The 25,968-nt window shown below is 35.8% G+C and overlaps 1 protein-coding gene across 1 annotated transcript; it reads right to left on the reverse strand.

Moving 5' to 3' along the window:
* Position 1: 1 nt before the first annotated feature.
* Positions 2-25,903, reverse strand: Gcn2 (eukaryotic translation initiation factor 2 alpha kinase Gcn2). Its single transcript, XM_076126770.1, has 29 exons — positions 25,704-25,903; positions 24,875-25,041; positions 22,609-22,744; positions 21,492-21,608; positions 21,045-21,181; positions 20,564-20,709; positions 19,658-20,168; positions 19,127-19,249; positions 18,479-18,605; positions 17,551-17,673; positions 16,902-17,035; positions 16,462-16,568; positions 13,618-13,756; positions 12,968-13,186; positions 12,250-12,401; positions 11,882-11,925; positions 11,370-11,599; positions 10,659-10,920; positions 10,063-10,214; positions 9,556-9,689; positions 9,084-9,263; positions 8,286-8,509; positions 7,137-7,279; positions 6,589-6,757; positions 6,020-6,240; positions 5,536-5,621; positions 5,028-5,149; positions 4,056-4,237; positions 2-1,932 (listed from the first exon to the last, which is right to left on the reverse strand). The coding sequence occupies exons 1-29, from the start codon at positions 25,755-25,757 to the stop codon at positions 1,785-1,787; spliced, it is 4,689 nt and encodes a 1,562-aa protein (XP_075982885.1). The 5' UTR covers positions 25,758-25,903; the 3' UTR covers positions 2-1,784.
* Between the last annotated feature and the right edge of the window lie 65 nt (positions 25,904-25,968).

The raw sequence follows: 25,968 nt of genomic DNA on the forward strand, positions 1-25,968 counted from the left end.
ATAAGTATTTTTTATTTACAATTATTGTACAAAACTGTATTAAATGGCCTCAGACACATATTTTAGCTTCATAAACAATTTCTTTAGAAATATATGACGATAGTAACTTTACTTAGTAATTACATATTTTTTCTTAACTTTATTAGCAGTTAACACATAGTAAAGGAAGACTAAAACAATCACTTTTTATAATTATTATATTTTAAGTACTTAATAGACCGTTAATTTTCTTATAGATTATAACAGCTTTCTTAGGACTGGATTTTATGCGGATAATAGACCACAGATTAGGACATTTATAATCATTCAAATATCGTTTTGAATTATAAAGTTAAAGGAGGATTCTATTAGAAGACTGCAAACTGCAGACTGAAACGAAACTTATAATTTCGTAAAAGTATTGTTTTTAACTTTTTCTACTACTTTAGGAAAGAAAAGGAAAGATGAAAATGTTAATCGAAATACATCTAAATAACGAAATGGTAAGTAATTAATTTTCTATCCATTTTAATGAGAATAAATTACTGAATCTTCATTAATACTGTATATTAGGTGAAATGACACGAAATTATTATATTTTCATAACAAAATATATATTTTGGAAGAAACATTTCTCACTATAAATTAACTTTCCTATTTGACAGTACATAACACAAACGATGATAAATGGATGAACGACTGTAAATAATGTAATATATTAATTATTATTTATTCTTTCATACATTTATTATTAACCTTCCCTCAATCTGGGAGTAGACTCTCCCAGCAGTGGGACAGTAGTGAGTTAAATAAATTTATAACTGTTAACACACTTTTTAATATTAAACAACATCATTACCTACGTTTTTCAACAATCAATATTTATGAAATGAGAGTAATATTTAATGAAATTAAAATATTAAAAACATGAATAACGTATACTTTACGTATATAAGTAGTAGTTCAAGAAAACCAGTAACAGCACTAGATAGCTAAACAATGGAATTTGGCAAATATTTCATTTATTTTATCCACTGGATAGTTCATCTGTAACTTGCGATATCGGCAGTATTATCTTCATAACGGAGAATCTATTTTACATCTTATTGGCAGTGGCTCCATATTTTTGCGAAATGAATATGATTAAATATTTAACTAAAATGTGTCTTAAAACAAGATAGTACTAGTAGTTTTTTTAGCAGTTTGTCTTTTATACAAGTCTTCTCCTTCTTCTTCTTCTTCTTATTATACAAGTGATAATTATATTCACCACTATTTTTTGTTATTACATAACTCTTAGCGTAACGCGATTTTCTATCACTTTCAACTATCGGCTACAAATTTTGTATGAAAACCTGATTAGCGCTCTAGCAAGGATAGTAGAAAATACATTTTACGAGACGGTCATATCTGAATGAAGATGCATCGCATAAAATTGGTTCTGTAAGGATAGAAAATACCTTATGATCGGTAGTTGGATACACCGACCGCGCTAGAGGCAGAAAACAAATGAACTCTCGATACTTAACAGTAGCTCGATTCTCTACTACTACCGACAACCGAACTGTCATCGAGAAATTTTGTATGAAAATCTGATCAGCGCCTCTGACATGTCGTAGGAAACATTTTGGCAGTACATTCTAAATGACAAAATTTCGATAGGTAGCCGGTTGTTGGTAGTCGATAGTGGTAAAGAATCGAGGTACAGTACACACTGTAGAAAATAGCGTTACAGATACAGAAACCTTTTCTTACAATTGTCTATCTAATGTATAATTAAATAAATTATAATATACCTGAAGGGGTCAAGTGATGAGTCGACATAGTGAATCAGGTATAGAATATAACGCGTACAGTGTAGTTTCCTCTGACGATCGACTTTGACTGCTTTGACGAGCGAGGGACGCGAGCTCCTTGTGGGCATCGTCTAGTATGTTTTGGCGTTTTGGAAACCTGGAAAAATCGTTCGTGTATTAATTAAAGCCGTGCGGACGAGTCAAATCAGCTGTTGTCTATGAAATGTAATAAAATATAGGATAGAAGTACAAGCAAAGGCGTTAAACTCTCGTATTTTCGTTGGGATCAAATGAGAACCTGAAAAAAATTAGCATTTCAGATGAACGTTCTACCAGAACAAGTTATTAAATCACTAGTCACCGTATCTTAATAATCTTGCACTTCATTTATTTTATACTAGCTGACCCGCGCAACTTCGCTTGCGTCACATAAGAGAGAATGGCTCATAATTTTCCCCGTTTTTGTAACATTTTTCGTTGCTACTCCGCTCCGGCTATGGCCGTAGCGTGATGTTTTAGCCTAAAACCCTTCTCGATAAATGGTATATTACAAAAAGGTTTTTTTTTCGAACCAGTATTTCCTGAGATTAGCGCGTTCAAACAAGCAAACTCTTCAGCTTTATAATATAAGTATAGATGTGAGAAGCGCCTTAATTAATTGCAAAATTGAATGAAGACGTCCCTGCAATACTAAATTATTATATACTTCGAAGTTATTTCGAAAACCAAACAGAAGTTTGTATTGAACAAAATGTTTACTACAAACTGTAATTTTGATAATTACTTTAGTAAATTAATCACCGTTTTGTTTTGTATTTTGCGTACAAAATGTCAATGCACATTTGCCCTTTGAGCAACAAGACATTTCTTGATGTGTTTATTTATAATTTGTTTATCACTCTTTATCTTGTATTGGTTCTTGAACTAAGTCTGGGGTTAGGTTGGCAAGTTTGTAATATGTTTATATACAGGGTGGTATTTAAAAAAATACAAAGCAGAATTATTTACTTTGTTTAGAACTTCGTTGAATTGTTAAAATGCAAACATTTGTTTCGTGTGGGAACTGTACCAGTACCGTAACCGCACAGGGTAGTATTTGTCCATCGTACTGTTAATAATTTATCCTGTGTCAAAATTATTCGATTGTTTGAAAGTGCCCTGTGAAGCCCTGTGAACACACCAGAGCGGTCACTCGTCGCACCATAGAATGAGGCACAGTCATTGAATATTAAATAATAATAATTATTATTTCATTACGTGTGGCTCTAAAATTGCTATATTTAAAGCCATTGATATGGCTTTATTAGAAAAAACTTTAAACGACGTTTGTGAATTAAAACAATCAATTTTAAATTGATAGTTAATAAATTCATCCTGTATACAAAGGGCAACTGATAAGAACGTGCAAATGGTCAAACGGGACGTTTCCACGAGACCGTTACACTTTTATTAGATAAAAGAAATGTCGACTAAAACAACTGGGTGTTTGAGTTAAAAGTAGGTACTAATTTATTAATATAGAAAAGATAGAAAAACAGTGATTTTAAAAATTGACGTATTAAGCGTCTTAACGCTTAGTAAGAAACTTGAATAAATATATGCATAGAAATTGATATTTTCGTCATACTTGCCTGTATTGTGACATTTTATTTTGACAAATAATCATTATAATGAATGCAACATTAAAAGGGGTTTTCTTAAATCTTACATACATATTCAAATGTAACTATTATACACGTTATAGTAAAATGTAGCCATTCTAATAGCATCAGGAGAGACAACCGAACAAATAGAATGTGATCCATTATCTATTCTTGCTGGAGCAGCTGTTGTACCCCCGGTTTCTGAGATACATAACTGCACGTTTGGCGCAGTGGTTTAAGCGGTCACCTCGTCGCAACAACCGTGGCGCCGCGTGTGGTGGGTTCGAACCCCACCCGGGACAAATCTTTGTGTGATGAGCACGAGTATTTGTTCTGAGCCTGGATGTTAATGTATCTATATAAGTATGTATTTAGAAGTATATAAGTATGTTTATCAGTTATTTGATTACCATAGTACAAGCTCTGCTTAGTTTGGAATCAAATGACCGTGTGTGAGTTGTCCATTAATATTTATTTATTATTATTTATTTAGCGGTAGTTTATCTATTCAATTGTGTTTTTTTATAGGAGTTTAAGCGCTATTCAATACTTTTCAAGCGGGTTAAGACTAGTCTGATCCTGGAAGCGTCGTAAAGTCCATAGTCCAGTGAAAATACTGAGAATTATTGAGACTTACAGGTCCTGCACGGAGCGGAAGGCTCGCTCCAGGTCGTCGGTGTCGAGCGGCGCGGACAGCGCGGCGGCCAGCGCTCGCACGGCGGGCGCGTCGCACGCCAGCGCCAGCACCACCACGCGCACGCGCCCCAGCACCGCCTGCAGGCCCAGACCTACCAGCATCGATGTTATTTGCGTATTGATCTGAAAAGAAAACGTTATACTACATGTTTCAATGAATTATCAACACCTGTGGGAAAGTAAAAGGACCGTGTAATAGCTTCGCTACACGAAAAACGCGTATTATACTACATCTTCCAATGAATTATAAACATTGGTGTGAATGGAAAGGGACCGTGTATTAGCTTCGGCGTGAAACGGGCGAACCCAAGACTAATAGTTTAGGTCATGCGCTTTAAACACAGATTTTGCGTAATGCTATCATCACTTAAAACAAATGTCGTGAAATCTTGGACGCGAATGAGAACTCCCCACAGAATGATCACATACATACATGAAGTTATAGAGGGAAATGCACTGCAGTTGCTCGGAAAGGTCGAGATCGCATGCCCAAATGTCTCTATTCTTTGATGGGACTGATTCATGGGTCGAAACATCCGTAACCTAAATTAATGTTATAACATCTATACTAATATTATAAAGCTGAAGAGTTTGATTGTTTGTTTGTTTGAACGCGCTAATCTCAGGAACTACTGGTCCGATTTGAAAAATTCTTTCATTGTTGGATAGTCCATTTATCGAGGAAGGCTATAGGCTATATGTCATCACGCTACGACCAATATGAGCATAGTATCAATAAAAAATGTTACAAAATCGGGGAAAATTTTGACCCATTCTATCTTATGTGACGCAAGCGAAGTTGCGCGGGTCAGCTAGTAAAACATATTACACGTTTTACATAAAACGCTGTATATGGCGTTATGACTTACAACCCATACTACAAAGTAATAAGGTTCAATTTACTTCAACGTACCTGATTCTCACAGTGTCGTTTAGAGTTCTTCGTCATTCGGTCACTTGCAGTGATGAAAGTGACGGAGGTGATGCAACTGTTTGATTTCTCGCTCTCACACCAACTTAGTGAGCGATTTGCACCTGCATAATAAGAAATAAATGTGGCCATTTGGTGTGCATTTGCTGTGTGGTATCATTAGTTCAGCAATGAAGATTAAAAAATATATACAGCGTAAAGTTTACGCAATGTACATTAAAACACCCAGAATTAATCGTTGACAAAGTTAGTCCCATGTAATAGGGGCGAGTTTAATATCATATAACTGACACGTAACCATAATCCAGTCTAGTTCAGAGGAATTCTTTAATATAAATTAGAACATACCAATAGCAAAGTGCTATCTCTACTCGACCCAGGACTCGATTCGAACTTGAGACTTAGTGATCACCATTTGTTTTCACTATCACCACAGAGGCAGTTATAGTTTCTTTACATTAAAAATACTAAAAAATATAAATTAACTTACTTTCAGGGCTTCTGATGGTATCCGGATTGAGTTTTTGTTTGATGAAGTCTAGTACATCTATGTATGGCACCTTGTGTTCACGTAACCTAGAACAAACGACTTTATAGTGAAAGATGGGACTAAGCCGGTGGTTAGAAAGCATTCTAACTTGATTCATTTTGAGTTAGTTATTTTACTGGCTATAAAAAACTACAGGCTTTAATATTACTGTTCGCTAGATGGCGTTAGTTGTCCGAGTTTAGAACACTAGTTACTACTAGATTTAAAGTATTTAATTCGGTAGAGAAATAAGTTCAATTCTATCTTACGTATCGCAGGTTCAAACCATCAGGATATTGCTTGGTATGCATGAGACGTGAATGCCTGGTAAATCTTTTTATTGATCATAGATGTCACTAGTTGTATTAACTTGTTCTAAACACTTGCTCACAGATGGCATTAGTTGCACTACTTTCTTACATCTAAACACAGATGGCACTATTACCTTAGTCCATCCCAACACACGATGCGGACGCCAGCATCGTCTTGCAACAACACAAGCCCGGCTTTAGTCAGTTCGTGAGCGTCTGAGCTAGTAGATGTCCATGAACAGCAGTTGTAACCGGCGGCCCATAGATCTCGGGCGAGGTTCGCTCTACGGGCGGCTGCGAGCCCGTCCCGCCCGGTACCCGCTGTACCCCATAGGCATACGCAGATTAGCGTTGACTGAAATGAAGAGAGAGATATAAAATACGGTCGAGAGATTTTCTACACTCGGGTCTATTGACTAGCGAGCGTTTGACATCTAAAATTACTTAAAGAAATTGTTATAGCTAAATATGCTCGAAGTGAAATTTTTTTCGATAACTTGTTTTATTAAACACATTGTAAATTACTATGATCGAAAACGACTTGAATACAAAATATGAGCAAAATAATCTATTTTGATATTTTAAGAAAATCACTGCCAATATAAATTCCAAATAATCAATATAATTGTGCAATATGCCGTACTATTTATCGTCTACAGTTGGTTATAAGGCGAGCTTCAAAAATAAACTGGAATATTTTTACCTCTGGATTCTTGATAGGTTGTTGTGTCTCATTGTCCATCTTCTTCAAGATGGCCGCCATTCTTTCTAGTGACATGGAGAACCCGACGGAACATGTGCGCAGTTCACAGTTGTCGTGGTCTTTCTCTGTGCGAGCTATCTTCCAGAACTCTTCGACTAATGCGTCATATCTGTAAAATATAAATAAAATAATTTATTTAAAATGTTTGTTTTGTATGTATTTGAGCAACTAGGGAATTTAAAAGGGATCTAATGTATGGAAAACATTTGGGCAACACCAAAATTATATAAAGCATAAATTGTTTTTTTTTTTAGAAAAGCCATTACCGGTACTTTGAACAAATTAAAATTTTATACGCCATAGGCTAGTTTTACTTACAGAATTGTACATTAAAAAAATTGTCCGCTAACATTTTTATAACGATAAATATATATTTAGTTCCTGTTTTTTTATGGTTGTTAAAAATAACAGACTAACTCAAGTAATCATACCTATTACAACCCATGTATATATTTTTTAAATTTTTGATTTAAACACAATTTTCTCACCTGCCTCCAGCCGCGATAATATCCCCAGCTCTATGCTTAGCAGTGGGTCTATGATCCGTGTTCCTTACAACCGACATCTGCCAGAATACGCCATTGTGTTGTGTTGCGTTGTATGCCAGGAACGGCGCTACTGTCATTGGACACTGCAACAAAATATTATTGATATAAGACAGGGAATTATGTTTCTGAGATATTAGGTATTACTTGTTTGCTGAGCATGATGTGCTTGGTTTGATTCAAAGATCGAGTATTGTTAAGATCATGATACAGTACAGTATAGCTCTGGCATGGCTTCGATACAGTTTTTTATTTATCATTTACATATTATTATTCGTTTTGTATTTTTATATTAATGTATTTTATTGTTTTAATGGGCTTAAAATATTGAATAGCTAGTTTTGTAAACTATACATCACTATACTGTGTACAAGTAACTACATACGTAAATATAGAAAGTTTGATGCTTCGTGGTTTATCACTTACGAGTATAGTAAAGTTAAATTAGTTGCACTACAAGAGCACTTTACTTTACGGTAAACAATCAGTAGGTTGGAACCTTTAGCGGGAACATTACAAAGATGGGTGGCCGCTTAATTGTATTTGAGTTAATCATCTACGTCAAAGACACGTAAAAAGGTTGACAACGAGCCACCCGATAAATAAAAAAAACGAAAATACTTAATTTAAGTGCAAAATATTGAAAAACTCAAGTATAATTCTTACCTCACACCCAAGCGCCTTAGCATTTCTCACGAGCGCCTCGAAGCTCATAATATGCATAGACAACGCTTTGCTCCACTTAGCTTGCTTCACTAGCGGAGTGACGAGCTCTCTGACTCCGTGCACGGACACGTCCGCCTCCATCAGACGTAGCAAGTTTGATACGTCACGGTTTGTTACGCATAGTGACGTTAAGTAACAATTAACGGGGATATTTCATAGATGGATGACCGCTTGGTTGTGTCTGAGCTAAGTGTCTCCGTGCTTCGGAGGGCACGTAAAAAGTGGACCCCGGTTCTTGGTAAGTAAAGTAACTGATATTAAGGCATATTAAAAGCCTTCGGACGTATTGAATATGTTTGACACTAGACTGACTACTGACCATACGATAAGTACTAAAATATTGAAAAACTCAAGTATAATTCTTACCTCACAACCAAGCGCCTTAGCATTTCTAACGAGCGCCTCCAAGCTCATAATATGCATAGACAACGCTTTGCTCCACTTAGCTTGCTTCACTAGCGGAGTGACGAGCTCTCTGACTTCGTGCACGGACACGTCCGCCTCCATCAGACGTAGCAAGTTTGATACGTCACGGTTTGTTACGCATAGTGAAGTTAAATGAGTTTGTAGTTGGAGACTTGTGATGCGACCTGTAAAATAGATTTTTTATGACTATGTTTAAAATAAAAAATAACGACTGACAGTAGATGGAAATGAACTGAATAGATAGAAAGATATACTCGCAAATGAATATAATTTAGACCCACATAATATTATAAACCTCTCAACTTAAGACAACTTTTAAGTATCATACAGTCTTTGTCACTTTGACGGATATCGTAACGACAGAAACACTGTCAACTGTCAAAGTTTAATAAGCTACTTCAAGATTTTTTCACCAGTTGAAGTTTCAACTATGATATAAAATATTATCAGTTTGCGAAGTTAAGATGACAGACTTCCGTCCCTCAGAGAAAAGGCAAAGCCTTCGCTCATGTAACCTCGCCGATCATGAACCGTTCCATCGGGATATCAGAGTGATGGAATAGACAGAGTACCTTTATATTGTGCACACACCTCACACAACAAAGAAACTGCACAATAGCCTAGTTTCAACTAACTGCCTTAACCAAAAATTAGTTTAGACAGACATTATTACTATCGCAGTAAAACTGACTTGCGTAACCAAATATCAGCTAAAAAGACATTATTAAATGCACTTACCTAAGCTAACATCAACAAGTACAGGATACATGTCCGTATGTCTGTCCAGCGGTACTCCGCAGCACACTAACAAAGTCTTCAGCAGCTCCGTGTGGTTTAACTGTATGCTCACTTTCAGGTTGCTCTCCATTGCGGCTCTACTTGCTATTACTAGCAGTTCCGCGTCTGACCATAGGGAATCTATAGGAAAATATATTTTAGTCGATGACTGTTCATTGTAAAAGAAAGTTTTGTAATGAGTTAGAGATTTGGTTTGCACTATTTAAAACAAGGTGTCAAATTTACAAATGCTACAAAATTTTACGGCCTCTGTTGCACAGTGGTTAAGGTGGTCGCCACGCCACTACCGGTGTGGTGGGAGGTCGTGGGTTCGATTCCCACACGAAACTAATGTTTATATGATACTTGTGGTTGTATTTTGTGTCCGTTGGTATATGTCCGTAAAAATCACAAAATAACATAGATAACTCACCAGTTTTAGGCGTAACTATATCAAACGCGCACTCCACAATCTCCCTCGGATGGAAACCTTGCACGTGCTTCTCTCTATACACTCTGTCGACTACGTAGCGACGCATGTATTTTGTACCGGTGTACGCTGTGTGTCTGAGAACAGAGAACAAAATTATAATTATAAAACTTATTTACTCCTGGATCATTTTTTACATACATAACCACTTCTCCCATTTCATCTCTTCACTAATATATTCTTTTTTTTTTTACATTTCCTTGGTTGAATATTACCGTGACATAGCACAGCAGTATAACAATCATCTTTTTATTTTCAAAGTATTTTCTATAAGACATGATTCCTGCTGTTGCATGAAACATTGTAATACTGAAAAACTAAAAGGGCTAGTTTCACAGATTAAAATAAATGTAAGCCTAGGAAAAAACTGTCAAAATTCCGCCTGATAAACTATCTGATACTTATCAAGAAGTGGTGAAACTATTCTTAAATGTTATAGAATATACGCACCTTGCGAAAGGAAGTCGTAAATCATGTGGCAGGTGACATACGGAGCCCGAAGCTGTCATCACTTTGACCGCATTAGGGTATTGTTCCCAACGCTTAGCGCGTGGTATTAGTAATGGCGGGGAGAATTCTATAGCACCGTGGCTGCGGAATACCTGAAGAAAATGATTTGCACTACATAAAATAAAATAAATAAATATATTCAACTAATTACTAAACAACGAGTCCTTTTCTGGAATCAGAGAAGGATAAGGTGTCCCTGTGGTGAGGTGATCCTGTCTAAGCGCTAAACTGGGTGATAAGACTCTTAAGCAAGGAAGCGTTTGCTAATGACTTATGAGTATTTGACGACCTAATATAGACTTATACACTAATAGCTATCGTCATACAGACAATTAAACACACGCACGCAACGTACACGGACTCACCCGTGCTTGATCTTACACGCACGCCTCTTAAAACCTATACAAAATACGCTTTCTACGGATATAACCTATATATGACTATAATAAAACTATATAAAAAACAATAACTATAATACATATACGTATAACTTTCAAAAAACCCTTCTTATAGAGCTAAATTCAAAATGACCATACCTTAAGCACAGCCTGCTTAACTTCTCCCAAAAGCACAGCATTCTTATTCATATCATTATGGTAGGTATAGTCTTCAGCAGCAGACAGTCTCTGGTCGAGGCAGGCGGCCACCAGTCGCTGGTAGCCCCGCGCCCCGCGGTCGCTAAGCGTGTGCGACAGCAGGCCAGAGAGAGCTCCCTCTGGGACCGCGCGAGGTACGTGCTCTGAGGCTAGGAGGTCCGCGCAGGTCGGTCGGAGGGATGGCTCGTGGTTTAGTAGCCATCTGAATAAGAGAATTTATTCAGTCATATTAAACGTGTGATATTTCATAAGTTGTATTTTTTTTTATTTATATAATCACGCTTGTTATATTCAAAGTGTAGGCACAAGTATATGCACCGCCCATGGTTAGCCATTCACAATGTTAAAGAGGGCAACCTATTACCTATTACCAAAAATTTGTAGATATTTAAAGTTATTACTTTCATTCGTATTGGTCATTTAATTAAATTATGGGAGGCTTATAGATCTGTTACATAGTAATAAATGAAATTCCGACACTAAGGATTAATATTTTGACAGTTTTCTTTTAAGTCGTAACTGCTGAAATGATTTCAATGAAGACCATGATCAAGCACAGGTAACTTAAGAGACTGGATAAGGGAATAAAAGTTTGTGCCTACATGTGACGCAGCTTGAGTCTAGTATAATATTTATATTTAAAATACTCACTTAATAACATGAATCTGTTTCCCATTCTCCTCCTTCTCAAACCCTTTCGGCAGTAATATCTCCTTACTTCTCAGATTAGTTAGCACAAGCATTCGTTCCATGCCCGTATCGACCGGGTGGAACATTTCAAATAGAATTATACCTAAAGAATATATGTCGACTTTCTGATTGTATAGGACTTTTGTACCAGCTTGTAAGAGCTCTGGGGCTACGTAGAGTGCTGTACCAATCTGGGGAAAAAAAGAATAATTAAATTATAAGGGTTTTTGTTAAGCCTTTACTGTGTTATTGTTGATTTTTATTGACCTTGAGCCCTCCACGCTTTTCCTAGGGTGAGGACTTTGTAGTTTTCATACCTTCATGAACTGTTGAATAGGCATGGTACAACACAATGTTTTCTCCACCAAACAAATAATAATTTCTACTTCTATATTTCGTAAATGTGCTACCTAGGCTTGAAACCCTCGACTATTTTTATACAGTGTTTATTTATGAGGAGTAGTGATTTATACCTGACCAGTCAGCGAGCCGCCAATTTCTTCTTGTTTTGTTTTTTCTGCAATAATGAAAAGTTAATGAAAAAATTACTTAATTTTATTATTTACTAGTGTTTATATTACTTTATTAGACAGAATTTCTCGCGATCAATATTTGAAGGGAACGATATCCTATTGATTACCCGACGTTTTGATCGAGTTACGCCGGTCTTTGTCACGGCCAGATTGATGTAAGCTGTAAGTGTCTGTGTTTTTACGACTAATTTGATCTTTACTATGTAAATAATGTACCGTGGCTAAATATTAATCACTTGCAGCAACTGCGTATATTTGTACTATGTGTACAGATCGCAATAGATATAAAATTTTAATCGAAATCTTACCATCTACAGGTAGCGCAGTGAACGCTTTAGTAGCAAGTCCAAAGTCTCCAATCTTGACGTGGTCGTTGGAGTCCAAGAATATGTTGACCGGCTTCAGATCTCGGTGGATCATACCACGCTGGTGGACGTGGGCTAGGCCTTCTACTATTTCTCTGAAAATAATAATATGTCGTGTTTTAGATGAAAGTTGAATTCAAGACATAGGATAAAATAGTTACGCAGCTACTTTTTAATTTGTGATTAGAAATTTTTCAATAAATTCGCCTTGTTTATCGTTTGGTGGTATCGGTGGCGGTGGTCCGAATGTGTATGCCTATGATAAGGGCACCTACTATACTTCAACAGAAACGAAATTTCGCACGACATTTCGGCTGATTCTTACCACGATTTTATTAATTTCCAAATATCGTTTTCATAAAAATTTAATCTTCTAAACCTAGTTTAATTTGCGAAAGAACGAAACTATACAACTATTTAGACACATGATAGTTATTGAAATTGTAACGAAACTTCGGAATAACGAAACATAGTAGAGGCCAAGGCCTTTATTCGATTCATGGGGAGAGTAAAAAAAATTATGAGTTGTGGTACTATATTGTGGGACCTCTCCGTAAAATCCCAGATCTTCGCATTTAGACATTTCCTAGTCTGAACTGCTTTCAGACAGAAGATGCGCATACGACACTCGTTCCATATATTCAAAAACAAAATCTAATACCTGAAAAGTCTCCAAGCTCTATAACTCTCATGGTAAAGCCCAGCATCTATCGCCTGACGCAGCGTGTGTTTTTCACAGAACTCCATCTGTATATACAACACTTGTTGCAGCCGCTCGCTCCGGATGACCGCAGCATCCACTACGTCTTCTGAAGGTATCGTCTGTGACGCGTTCGAGTCCACTTCGAATTCTATGCCGCTGCTGGATTCGTCTTCTGGGCTAATAAAGAAATTGGTAAGTGGATTTTATTGAAAGGACGGTGTTAATATTTTGGTGTAAAAAGCTATGTATGGTATATTTTAGATAAGTACTTTTTAGTTTTTCATTTAGGAGGAGACCCTTGCCCTGCAGTAGGACAGTAATGGGTTAAAAAACGAAGCTGCATAAAAGTTGCTCCAACACCAATTTCTAAATGTAAGTCCCAACAAAAATAGTCTTTATCAAACTTGGCCAAACCTGAATTCATTTATAAGTGTTCTTCTTTTAATAGAAAATATTTTCCCACCAACAAAAACGTGATCAGACGAGATAATAAATATAAAAAGGGCAGACCAGCAGACATAAGAATACACATAAAAATCTTATATTAAGGCCGCGTATACGTATACATCCGTGCACGCAGTTAATAGATCGTTAAAATAAATACGTACTTCATAATAGTGAACCATGGATCCTGTTCATCATCTTCATCATCGTCTTCGCTGTCAGAAGTTGAGTTGGTCTTCTGCACCGGACCCTCGGACATTGACCATTCCACTTTTACTTCTTGGCCTAATTTGGCTACAATACCTGTTGTGAATGACAAATTGCTAAAGAGACCCGTAAAGGAAAGGGATAGCGCTACACAGATTGTTAATGCTATCTCTTTCTCCCTAGATATTTTGGATTTGATTCAAATCATGCATATTTTAATATGACCAAAATAAGTCCTTTTTTGCTTTCTACATTTATATGTACGGAGTTTTTCACACCATGACTGCAGCGGTGACGAGAGCCGCGGCCAAGACATTATATTTACATTAAGTGTATGAAGATTTTTGAAGATCAAGTATAAAAGTAGAGAATTTACGCATGCAAGTCAATGAAATCATTGATGAATATACGATACAGTGGCGAAGGCTCCCTATAACCCGATTCCTTCCGGCTTTACCTTCGAAACACTCCTAAAAATGCGTCACATAAATGTGATTTCTAATTTCTAAACTCTCAAAAAAAAATCGTTTATTTAAATTAAATTCTATATTTATTACGACATTCATAATATTTCCAATACGACTAATTTAAAATAAAAAAAATGAAAAAACGCCTGTTTTATTTGTCGTAGCAAAAGTTGTTTTACCGAAATTGCCGTCAAACAACTCGACGGCGCGCGCAGGAATCGCGTAAAGGGAAAAAGATGTCGATGACGTCACGCGGACGTACTTTTCTATGGCGCGTTTTACCGGCGAGGTAACCCGGAATTCATCGGCTTATTGGGCGACTAGTAGGTACAATAGGCGCAGCGGCGCGGGCGGCGCGGCAACTAGGGAATGTGTGAGTGAGATGCAATGATATTTAATGAGAGAGACAATGAATGCAATTGTTATTTGTTGTGATGACATTTTAGATTTAGTTTTGTTTTGTTTTCATTTTGCGCGCAATTTTAGGTTATTTTGGATTATTTTGTTTATTATATTTGGATGAGTTAAAGTGTGTTAAATTATTGATGAATGTTATTATTTTGTGTAAAATCGTGGTGATTGTGTGAATGTACTGGTCGTATCTTACGTGTATTTGTAAGTATTACTTTCATTGTTATTGTTTGTGTATTGCGATCATGGACAACAAGTAGGTAGAAGTAGAAGCAATAAATATTGTTAAATTGGTTATGAATCAGTAAATTAATGTTGTAGAGTGTAGACATTGTTTTCAAAATGCTCCTAGTGCCAACATGTAGGTACTAATTATCTACCAAAATAAATAATACAGAATGCAAAGGACATGATAAGTATTTTAAACATTCCCTTAAGTTATTCTCTACGATATAACTTTATTAATTTATCAATGGCTTATTGGTACCTAGCTGTAAAGTGTTTTTATTATTTCTCAGATTGTTTCTAGTAGATAGCATTTGGAGTCAATCAAAGTTGTATTTAAATACTAAGACACTTACCTATTAAACACGAAATTTGAAGTAATACTATTACGGTAGTACTATTACTTATTCTGTGGTAATAGGATAGAATCATTCCTCATTAATAATTTCGGTCATAGGTACTTTATAGTTCTTACCTACTAAAGTAGTTTGGTAGATCGGATCGCAATACAACGATTTATTCTGTTAACGTATGGTTAGTGGTCAACCTAGTGTCAAATTTGTTCAAGCCGCCATCGCGTCGGTCACCCACCTATGGAATGACCGCACCAAGAGTTGCTTAATTTTAGCTTAAGCAGTTTTAGCTCCGGCTTGCCTTTTAACAAAACTCACCCTTCGCCACTGATACGATACAACACAATATAGTTTTCACACAAAAGATCCCAACAGTAATAAAACAACAAACAGAAGAGTATAAAATAATTAAACCATTTATCAACATGAAACACAAATAACCTGCTGTATCTTCCATCGAGTCGAAGTCTTCATCGTCCCAAGAAAGCAATTGAAGAAAAATATTTAGTTAAATTATAATTAGGTACAATAATATATTATTATATTTTATTATATCGATTAAGTACATTTATTTTGTTTTAAAATTTGCTGGTAACCATAATTATTTTACTCAATTTTTTATCTCTCTTACCCCCGGTTTCTTAAGCACATTTAACGGTAGTTTATCTCTTCAATAGCGTCAAAACCTATTAAAAAAACCGTATTGAATAGATAAACTACCGCTAAATGTACTCATAAACCGGTGGTCAGTGTCAACTTTCCATGTAAAACTCTGAGGGCTCGTAAATAGAAGGGCTATAGAATATCTAATATCTTGTAATGGCACCTATCAAGGAAGCAATCACGTAAGAAAACCTGTGATCCATACTAACATTATAAATGCGAAAGTAACTCTGTCTGTCTGTCTGTCTGTCTGCTACTCAATCACGCCTAAACTACTGAACCAATTTGCATGAAATTTGGTATGGAGATATTTTGATACCCGAGAAAGGACATAGGCTACTTTTTACCCCGGGAAAATAACGCATTTCCCGGGAAAATTGAAACTGAAAATGAATAATCAATATTATAATGACATTGAATTAACAAAATTCCGTTGTCATGGCAACTGTTTTAATGGCGGATATGCCTTAGCGCGACTTCGTTATATTAAGAGATATAAATAATTTTGAGAATATTTTTCGTGAAAAAAAAGCATATTTTATATCATCACGCTACGACCAATAGGAGCAGAGTAAAAGTAAAAAGTGTTATAAAAACGTGGAAAATTCTGACCCATTCTCTCTTATGTGACGCAAGCGATGTTGCGCGGGTCAGCTAGTGTTCTTATAAAATTAATATTTACCTTGTAAACTATCTCCTGGCCGTTTGGCAATCGGAGCTTTGCTCTCAACACTGCTATCGACTTCGTCTTGTTGTTCGATAGTAGACTCGATCCATGCGTTGTAGTATCTGTTACATATAACGTCCTTATAAGCATTCGCTCTCTAAAAATCTTTACACATTATTTTCAAATACCTAAGGTAATTAAAAGTGTATTATGAGATCATTTAAATGAAAATATGAAGAAAAAAATGTCGCTATACATTGCCTCCTGAGCGCCTCAAAATGTAATATTAAAATTAAAATAAATTTAAGCCGTTTATATCCCACTGCTGGGCAAAGGTCTCCTCTCGTAATGAGGGAGGGGTTAGGCCTAGAATCCACCACGCTAGCCTAGTGCGGTTTGGGGTATATTTATTTGAATTGCGGTTGATTATCTAATACATATACTCAATTATTTACCTGACAACATTCTCATGGTTCAATCTGGAGAGTAGTTTGACTTCCCTAGTGATCTTCTTGTTCAACTGCACGCTCTCGGGGTTAAGCTTGATGCGTTTGATCGCGTAGAAACCACCGTCTAACTTGTTCTTAACCTGCAATGTACTGTTCATGATGTAACAGGGATACAAAGGGCGTTTTTGTGTTACATAACCGTAGTAGAGGAATACTAATTAAAACAAATTAAGTCTGATAATAGAATAAATGATAATTACAAAAAACATTTTTTGTTTTCTCAAAAAACTTAACTCAATGTATAAGTTTTGGATACGTGAAGAAAAGACTGACGAAAAGATGAAAAACTGAGTAAATAAGTTTACATTTCTTTTTTCGTTAATCGTAGATGGACACGATTTAGTAAAATATTTAGAATTTAAAAGTCAAAAATAATATACATAATAATAAAATAAACGGTAAATGTAATGTCCATGACAAATCCTGATTGAAGAAAACCCCGAATCTATTGATCATATTTGCTTTGATTACTTTGAAGTTAAAAAACTATCGACATTCACTCACAAACAAAAGTGATTCCAGCTTATCATATGTCATTTTCGCCTGTCTGCGTAGCAAAAGTCACGAGTAATAACTAGTATAAAATAAGAAATACCTTTAGCACATCACCGAAGGCGCCTTTACCGAGCCACGTGAGTACTTCAAACTCGGCGTGTAGACGTGAATGACCGTTAGTCACTGGACTCGTGTGTTGAATCTTTTTAACAGCTTCGTCGTCCTATAGGTAACAAACATACAAATATTTACTGTAGGTTATATCATTACAAATTACAAAGAGGCGTCCATAGCCAGTTGCACTCACCGGTCGGCAAACCATCTGTGGGTTAAGCAACCATTGGCGCGGTCACTCCATAGATGGGTGACCGCATAGTGGTATTTGAACTGGGTGTCTCCGTACTTCGGAGGGCACGTTAAAAGTCGGTCCCGGTTGTTGTCTACTAAGACAACAGTCGTTAAGCCACGTCAAAGGAATCTCGGGCGGCTTGAACAACTTTGACACTAGGTTAACCACTAACCATACGACAAACAAACAAACAAACATCATTACAAAGATAAGCTACTTGTTGAATAAATCATTGTTTTTAACGATACTGATCATAACCGTACCACATTGCACTGTACGTTAACATGTACCTTTTTCACGTCAAAACGGCTGAACTAACTGCGATAATATTTTACAGGGTAACAAATCCATTCTATATTTTTTGATTATTACATTACACTTGAAAAATTCCCGTTGCATGTTTATGATATAATAGCATACGGGAATTAATGCGAACTTGCGAACAGAGTAACTTGCGCCGAAACGTCAGGCATTCATGGTAAAATGCGTGTTCGCATTATATTTTATTCAACATCATGCATTATATACTCAGAGATATACGCAATGGGCGATGAAATACACTGGTGTTTCACAATTTTTAGTGTAAGTGTCATATAATATGTGGCGAGTAATATATAAAACTACAAGTTTATTATATAATAGGATCCTACAGAATAAACATAATCTTAAAATATCTTACCTCCGATCCACTACCGCCATCTTCCTTCTCTTTGCCGCCAATAACTTTGGCGGGAGCATCGACTAAGAACACGTGGTTTATTAGTTGTTCAGCCGTCCATTGAGTATGTTCGTCTTCTGTTAGACATCTGAAACGAAAATAGGTCTCTTTTCAAAATAATTACGTAACACATCACTTAAATTAACTCCGTGTTTGTCAAAGTTGTTCAAGCCGCCCAAAGGCGTCTGACGTGGCTTAACGACTGTTATTTTAATTGACAACAACCGGACCGACTTTCTACGTGTCCTCCAAAGCACAAAGAAGCTCAGTTTAAACACCAGTAGGCGGTCACCTATCTATCGAATGACCGCGCCAAGGTTAGCTTAACCCACAGATCGTTTACCGACCGGTGAGCGCAACTGGCTATGGCCGCCTAAACATCATCATTTAAAGTTAAAACTGAAAATACACCCATTTCGATATTTTCAATTTTTGTCCCACGTAACAAGGGGACTATAGCTATAGTCTCTGACTGGCTCTCCGGCTTCCCTGGGCTACTATCGAGAATAAAAAAAAATACTGCCCGACCCGGGAATCGAATCGTGTACACTATTATCCAGATATCAGAGCAGTCAATATAACGTCATTATAATATAAAAGGGTCAATACCTTGCAAAGAAATCTTTAGCAGTGGTGGGAAGATCCGGTGGTACATCCAAGTATGTTCGTTCCAATGATAGTAGTGATAATAGCAGCTGTCCTGTCGCGTATATATCTTGAGACGACGTTTGTCTGAAATATAAACATAAATAGTTATAGCAAATTTAAACTACAGCAACTTGTATTAAAATTACAACAAAAAATCTAATACGGTGTATTTTTTCTTGACATATCGGCCATGTCTTTCATCTTCATCATGGCTATCAAATAAAAGTAGTATCAACCAGGTCAACTTTTAATTTTTAATGTGTTAGACCCGTTTTCGAATAATAAATAGGTTCATATACTTTATGATGAAGATCATAAAACTGTACAAGAGAAAATTAATATTTTTATAAAAATATCTGTACAATCATAGTAGTTTCTGCAAGGATATACGCAATTTATTTTACTAACAGATAGTAGATAAAAAATTATAGTTAGTTTATAAGTATAGATAGTAGATAAGTGATAGAAAATAAATTCACATACCTATCTTACCTGTCACAAAACGATTCACCATCGAGCATTTCAGTCATCCTCATATCCAATCCGACGCCAACAAGCTTGACACTGCCGAAATCGTCCAGAAACACATTTTCACTCCTAACATCTCTATGAGCAAGACCAACAGAATGCAACTCTTTTAACGCTGAAAACAACCCTATACCCACATGCCTTAGTAGTTTTAAACCTTCGTACTGATCGCTGAAACCACTGACACGCTTTTTTATACATTTTAAAGAACTCCCTAGAACAAAATTTCTGAATAAACATATGTATTGTTTTGTTGCTTTTCTTGTCACTTCTTTGCATGTCTCCATTGCTATATATGGGATGAGTACGGAGTGGTTTATTCGAGACATTGTTTTCAAGTCGTTTTGTATGGATGTTAGTTGGCGGGTGCGCGTTTGAAAGTCGCAAGCGGGGGGTATGACCCATTTTTTTGCGATTAATCGTTCCCCTTCGTCGTCTATCGCTAGGTAGGTTGTTGAACCGTTTGACGAGTGGCCTGAAACAAAAAAAATGCTACTGTATTTTATAATACTAACTTCTCTGCCGCCTATGTTTGTCTATCTGTTCTCAAACCTCTTAAAGGACTTTCTTGAGGTTCTTTGCTTTAGATATGGTGGTTTGTACACATTACACAATAGTTTTTAGCACATGATTAATTATTTCAAGTTTTGAGTTATCAAAAAAGATTGTTCACCTAAAATTTACATCCTTGACATAAATTTTAAAAGACTACAAACAAACAACAAAAGTATTGATCCAAAAATAAATGCTATACTCGTGACGTCATATTCCAGTATTGCTATACTAAAAATTGATTTTTAACATTTTATAGAGGGTAGCTGATTTGAAACATGTAATTGTTGGTTTAGAACATAGAAAAGAAACACTTACCTAAACAATTTCCTATATAAACTTTCCTATTATTTCTTTGGGTGACTCTTATGATTTGAACTCCTTTGTTTTTACACGTGCACGGTACTTCCACTGTGCGGGTCCGGGTTACTTTCTTGGCTGGTGACATTTTATCATCGGCGTAACTGAAAATAATAACAGATATTTTTATGTAACTATTTATTTAGTAGCATTTGCCCCAGACTTTGTCCACTTAAAAGAATTTTGCGGGATAAGATGTAACCTATGACTTAATCTAGGTTATAAACAGGTTAAGTAGTTTCGGCCTCATTAAGTAACATAAAAAAAACAGTCGAATGGAGGACCTGCTCCTTTTTTAAGTCGGTTAAAATAACTTGAAGGTGTTTGAAAAGGTCAAAATAGACTCAATTGCAGCATACTTTTTTCAAAAATTCAACACCTAAGCGACTAAAGTTGGGGTAAGAGGTTGAAATTTTGTCAGTTAATTATTTTTACTTACTAGACTAGTTCAGGTGCGTCTCCCTGCCCATCAAGACAGTCATTGTCCTGACTGATGCTCGCTCTATGTGAACGTTGTCTGCCCGCACACCGCAGTATCTCTTGTCGCCTTTGTATCTCGTCCTTCATTTTTTGACGCTGGCAACATAGATAAGCATTAACTAAGGATTTGACTAGGAGAATGATGTTCTACAATAGAACTCAAGGAATTGAGGAGAGTAAATATTTAAGTTCTTCCACCTCAAAGCAGTCTAAACTGAATCCTGGGTGGCAATGTTTTAGGAATAGTTACAGTGCCACTATCATTAAATGGCATATAGGTACAGGTTTGATTCCAAAGGGAATTTACAGGGTCTTTCAAGCCAAGAGACATTTTGATCATGATGTAGGTACTATTAATTGAATAAAATAAATAGATTGTATTACAATTCATGGTTTGTTTTATTACCTCTTCATTTTCTTTAACTTTCATATCATGTAGTTTAAGCTGTTCTTGTTCAGTTTTTTGCTTAACCATCTCTTCGTAGAAGGACAGCGTTGGCTTGTTGTGGTCGTGGAGAAATTGCTGTAACATTATCCATACTAATATTATAAATGCGAAAGTAACTCTGTCCGTCTGTCTGTCTGCTACTCAATCACGCCTAAACTACTGAACCAATTTGTACGAAATTTGGTATGGAGATATTTTGATACCCGAGAAAGGACATAAGCTATATATCATCACGCTACGACCAAAAGGAGCAGAGTACCAGTAATTAATGTTACAAAAACGGGGAAGAATTTCACCCATTCTCTTTTATTGGACGCAAGTGAAGTTGCGCGGGTCAGCTAGTTTTAAATATATTCTTAGTAACTATTCAAATATTCAGTACTTATTCACCGATAGGGTAGTTGATTACCAGTAAAATCAGCCAATTTTATGAAATGTCAACAAGATTTAGTTTTAAAAATACTAACTCTTATGTCACTATGTCTTATTTTTGTTGACGTCAAATCGGTGCTCAATAAATTTAAATTTCAGCATCTAACGAAAAACTTTACATAGCATGAGCAATTTCGCTGAATCTTTTACGAAAAGTCACTGGACTTTTTACTGCTACTAAAAATACTTTTAATATAAATTTGTTATCAGTCGGGTTGCTAATGTGATTATCATATAAGTACATGCTTTTAGTCATATTGGCCACCTTTCATAAGTGCTATCATATTTATCTAATGCTGTTTACATATTATTATGGCTTAACTAGCGTGAGAGATATCAAACAACACAGATAAACGATTTGGGATACCATTGGTCAAGTCCTAAATACGCTAAGTGGGTTTTTTATCGTTTAATCAAATACTAATAACGTTTTTGTTTAATTTCTTATGTAAAATCTGTGACTGGGCAATTTTGCGAAGGGTTTTAACTCATTAAGGGCTGATATTATATCACCTCGCTACGACAAATAGGAGCGTAGTACCAGTAAAAAGTGTTAAAAAAAAACGGGGAAAATTATGATCCATTCTCTCTTATGTGACGCAAGCGAAGTTGCGCGGGTCAGCTATTTATCATTTGAAATTACCTGTGCATGCTGAGCCAGTTGGAATATACAGACTTCGCCGCAAAGCTTAGTGGCCATCTCTTCTAATTCACCAAGTAACCGAGTCCCATTGTCAGTTGAGATGCCATGCATCTTGTGTATGGCGAGGCTTGGTGGCCTGAAAATAGAATAAACATATGTTGTTCAATTTCACCTTCTGTAACATGAGATTAACATTGTAAGTTGCGAAATGTGGTTGTCTTTACTTCTATACTAATATTATAAAGAGGAAATGTTTGATTTTTTGTTTGTTTGTTTGCATTGAATAGGCTCCGAAACTACTGGACCGATTTAAAAAAAAATTCACCGTTGGCAAGCTACACTATTCCTGAGTAACATAGGCTACTTCTTATCCCGGAGTTCTCGAGGGATCAGGATATTTCATACGCCTCTGCCTTCAGCATCTATACATTCAGTTATAACAGGCGTGGTGGTGGGTAAGAAAGGTGGTAGATAACAAGACAATAACAATTTATTAATGGAAGGAATAATTATCGAAAACACTAGTTGTACAGTCACATGTCTGTCACCTCCGGTTCTTGAGGTACATTTAGCAGAAGTTTATCTATAATCCATTCTATAACATTTAAAAAAACGCTATTGAATAGATCTACCTAGAACATCTAGAACTAGAATATCTAAAACTACCACTAAATGTACTCAAAAACCGGGCACAAATAAATAGTATGGGCGCGTTCCCACTATGTCGTAACAATTAATTTATCGTTGGACGACTGTCGTCTCTGGCTGTTCCCATTATAACGATTGTTTGTTGACTGTTTAATTTTTTTATCGTTTAGTGACTGTCGTATCTAGCCGTCTTAAAATGTCGTAGACGACAGTAAGTCGTGTCGTTCTATATGTGAACACTTTCATTTAAACATATTATTATAAGGCACGACACTTAAAACTACACGATTATCTGTCGTCACGACATAGTGGGAACGCGCCCTGAGTTGACTCTTATGCCCAAACTATGTAAGCATTAAAACTATCAGATAAAAAATATTATCAGTACATATATTATTGACAGTATGATTATTAAGGTAATTCGCAGCAACTGTTTTTACATAATTATTTACAAACTAACTACAACTATTTATATTTCCCATAGAAATAATGTGACAGTATTACATCATTACACCTAAACAGATTTTTTTGGTAAAGATTGCATTATAGAATTAGTTTTGAGATTATTTTTACCGACACTGACAAGATATTGAAGTATTTATTTTGTCTTATAGAGATATAAATTGTTTTGTTTGGTACTGTCTGTTCTTTACTTATCTTAATGAATGTTTTTGGTGTGCAACAAACTCGTGATAGAAATATACATACATACGAAATAAAAATCGATTTTTTTTCCTATAGGAGTATGCAGAGACCAGAGTACATCGGTCGGTATGATCCATACAACCTTCACTCTTCATTAACATCTATACATTTTGTAATATAGGACATTTTCAGTTATTTGTAGTAGTTTATATGTACAAAAAACTTGTTTTGTATTTAAAATCTTAATACCAATATTTTAAATTAATTAGCAGTGATAGCCGAGTGGTTTAAGTTGGCACCTCCCACGCAAGTGGTCGCAGGTTCGAATCCGAGGCAACACACCAATGACTTTTCGAAGTTATGTGTGTATTAGAAATAATTATCACTTGCTCTAACGGTGAAGGAAAACATCGTGAGGAAACCTTGCATGCCTAAAATTTGTTTAATACATTTATTGAGGGCATGCAAAGTCCCCAACCCGCACTTGGCCAGCGTGGTGGACTCAAGGCCTAACCCCTCCTCCTCGTTCGGGAGGAGACCCTTGCCCTGCAGTGGGACAGATATGGGTTATTAAAAAAAAAAAAAAACTTATATAGGTATTGTAATATTACTTGTGAGTTGTGACTAATTTATTAATACTAAAAACTTCATGCATGTTATATGCAAAATTGAAATTTTGCACATAAACAAGCTGGTACTAGGTATTTTTCATTGAAAATTATATTTGTATCATATAAATAATAATAAGATTACAGTCTTATTAGATCTGATCTTTTGGAACAATTTCAGCCAAGTTGATTACTTTGACTCCTAGCATGATCAGTGCATAAAGATAGCTTAAATAATCACATTTACCTGAAAACTCCTGTGTGAAATGGGTCCTACAGTAATACATTTCGGTAGTTCGTATATTGCAAGTTTAAAGGAACATTAAAACGATATGTACCTTTAATTTTAGTTATGAGCCACTTACTTGTTTGGATAACTCGCACAGCATTTAAAATGCAACGTAACTGAGCAGTGGACTCCTTTGATATCCGAGTTGTGTAGCGGGTGCAATGTCAACATGATGTCTAACGGTCTCCATATCTTCCAAGCTACAGTTTCACGGTTGTCAATCACAGCATCACCGTAAATTGCCTGTAATTGTAAAAAAGTATTAATAACTAGAGGAATTTGTTGTGAGGCATATTTCAGTGAAGGATTATTGTTCAAGAACATAATAGAGAGCCTTGTATCCAAGGTTAGCTGCTAGCAGAGGTCCGCAAAATTCAGAATTTAGAGCGTTATCAAGCTGATGGTGGCCAACTTAATTTAAAAATTCAAAGAATTATTTATTATTATCTTAGATAAACTGTGCATGCTAAGGCTCTGTAAACTATATACTGGACTATGTGCAGAGAGAGCCAGAAACTGGCTTTTTCCTTGTATATTTATTTTAATACAATAACTATGTACCTACCAACAATCTTATCAGGAAAATATAATACTGATACTGAATAAATTAAAAAGAGCGTTTTTTTTTCTTTATTAAGCCCATGATTGCTAAATAAAATCCAAAAAGAAAAAGAAAAATAAAAAATAACCAAACTTTTTAGCAAACACTTTTTGGTAAAAGCCTGAATAACATCACCTTGGCCTAATTAGAATTCCCGCCACGACGTAATTATAAAAAAAATATAAAGAACTTATTTTAAGGCAAATGAATCATATTCCTTAGATTTTTTTTGTTTATTTCAATATTATTATATATGTGATTATCACGTTGCATTGTTGTTATTTACAAAATAAATACAACTAACCTGCAGCGCTGCTAATTCGTTGTCTTGTCGTTCCTCGTTCGTTTCATCGCCCATTTTGCTCTCATATAATTAACATACTATGAAATAAAATGCGCGTTTATCACAGTAACAAAGAAATAGAACACTGATATTTGCTGTTTGAGCAAATAATTTTCATTACATCGAGAAAATCTGATACCGCTGGAATAAGCAAAACAATGTATGACGTTGATGACATTTGTCAAAAACGGCTTACGATTTGGCTGCCACTTTGTCTTTCGTTCAG

This window comes from Anticarsia gemmatalis, chromosome 19, assembly GCF_050436995.1.
Source record: "Anticarsia gemmatalis isolate Benzon Research Colony breed Stoneville strain chromosome 19, ilAntGemm2 primary, whole genome shotgun sequence".
In the NCBI taxonomy this organism is placed as follows: Eukaryota; Metazoa; Arthropoda; class Insecta; order Lepidoptera; family Erebidae; genus Anticarsia; species Anticarsia gemmatalis.

Bases quoted from the DNA above. Each gene is read 5' to 3' on its own strand.
- Gcn2 (XM_076126770.1), bottom strand. From the start codon at position 25,757: ATGGGCGATGAAACGAACGAGGAACGACAAGACAACGAATTAGCAGCG. The intron at 13,757-16,461 runs GTAAATATTAAT...CATTCACAACAG, and splicing joins GCCAGGAGATAGTTTACAAG to GTATTGTAGCCAAATTAGGC. The intron at 6,758-7,136 runs GTGAGAAAATTG...TATATTTTACAG, and splicing joins ATTATCGCGGCTGGAGGCAG to ATATGACGCATTAGTCGAAG.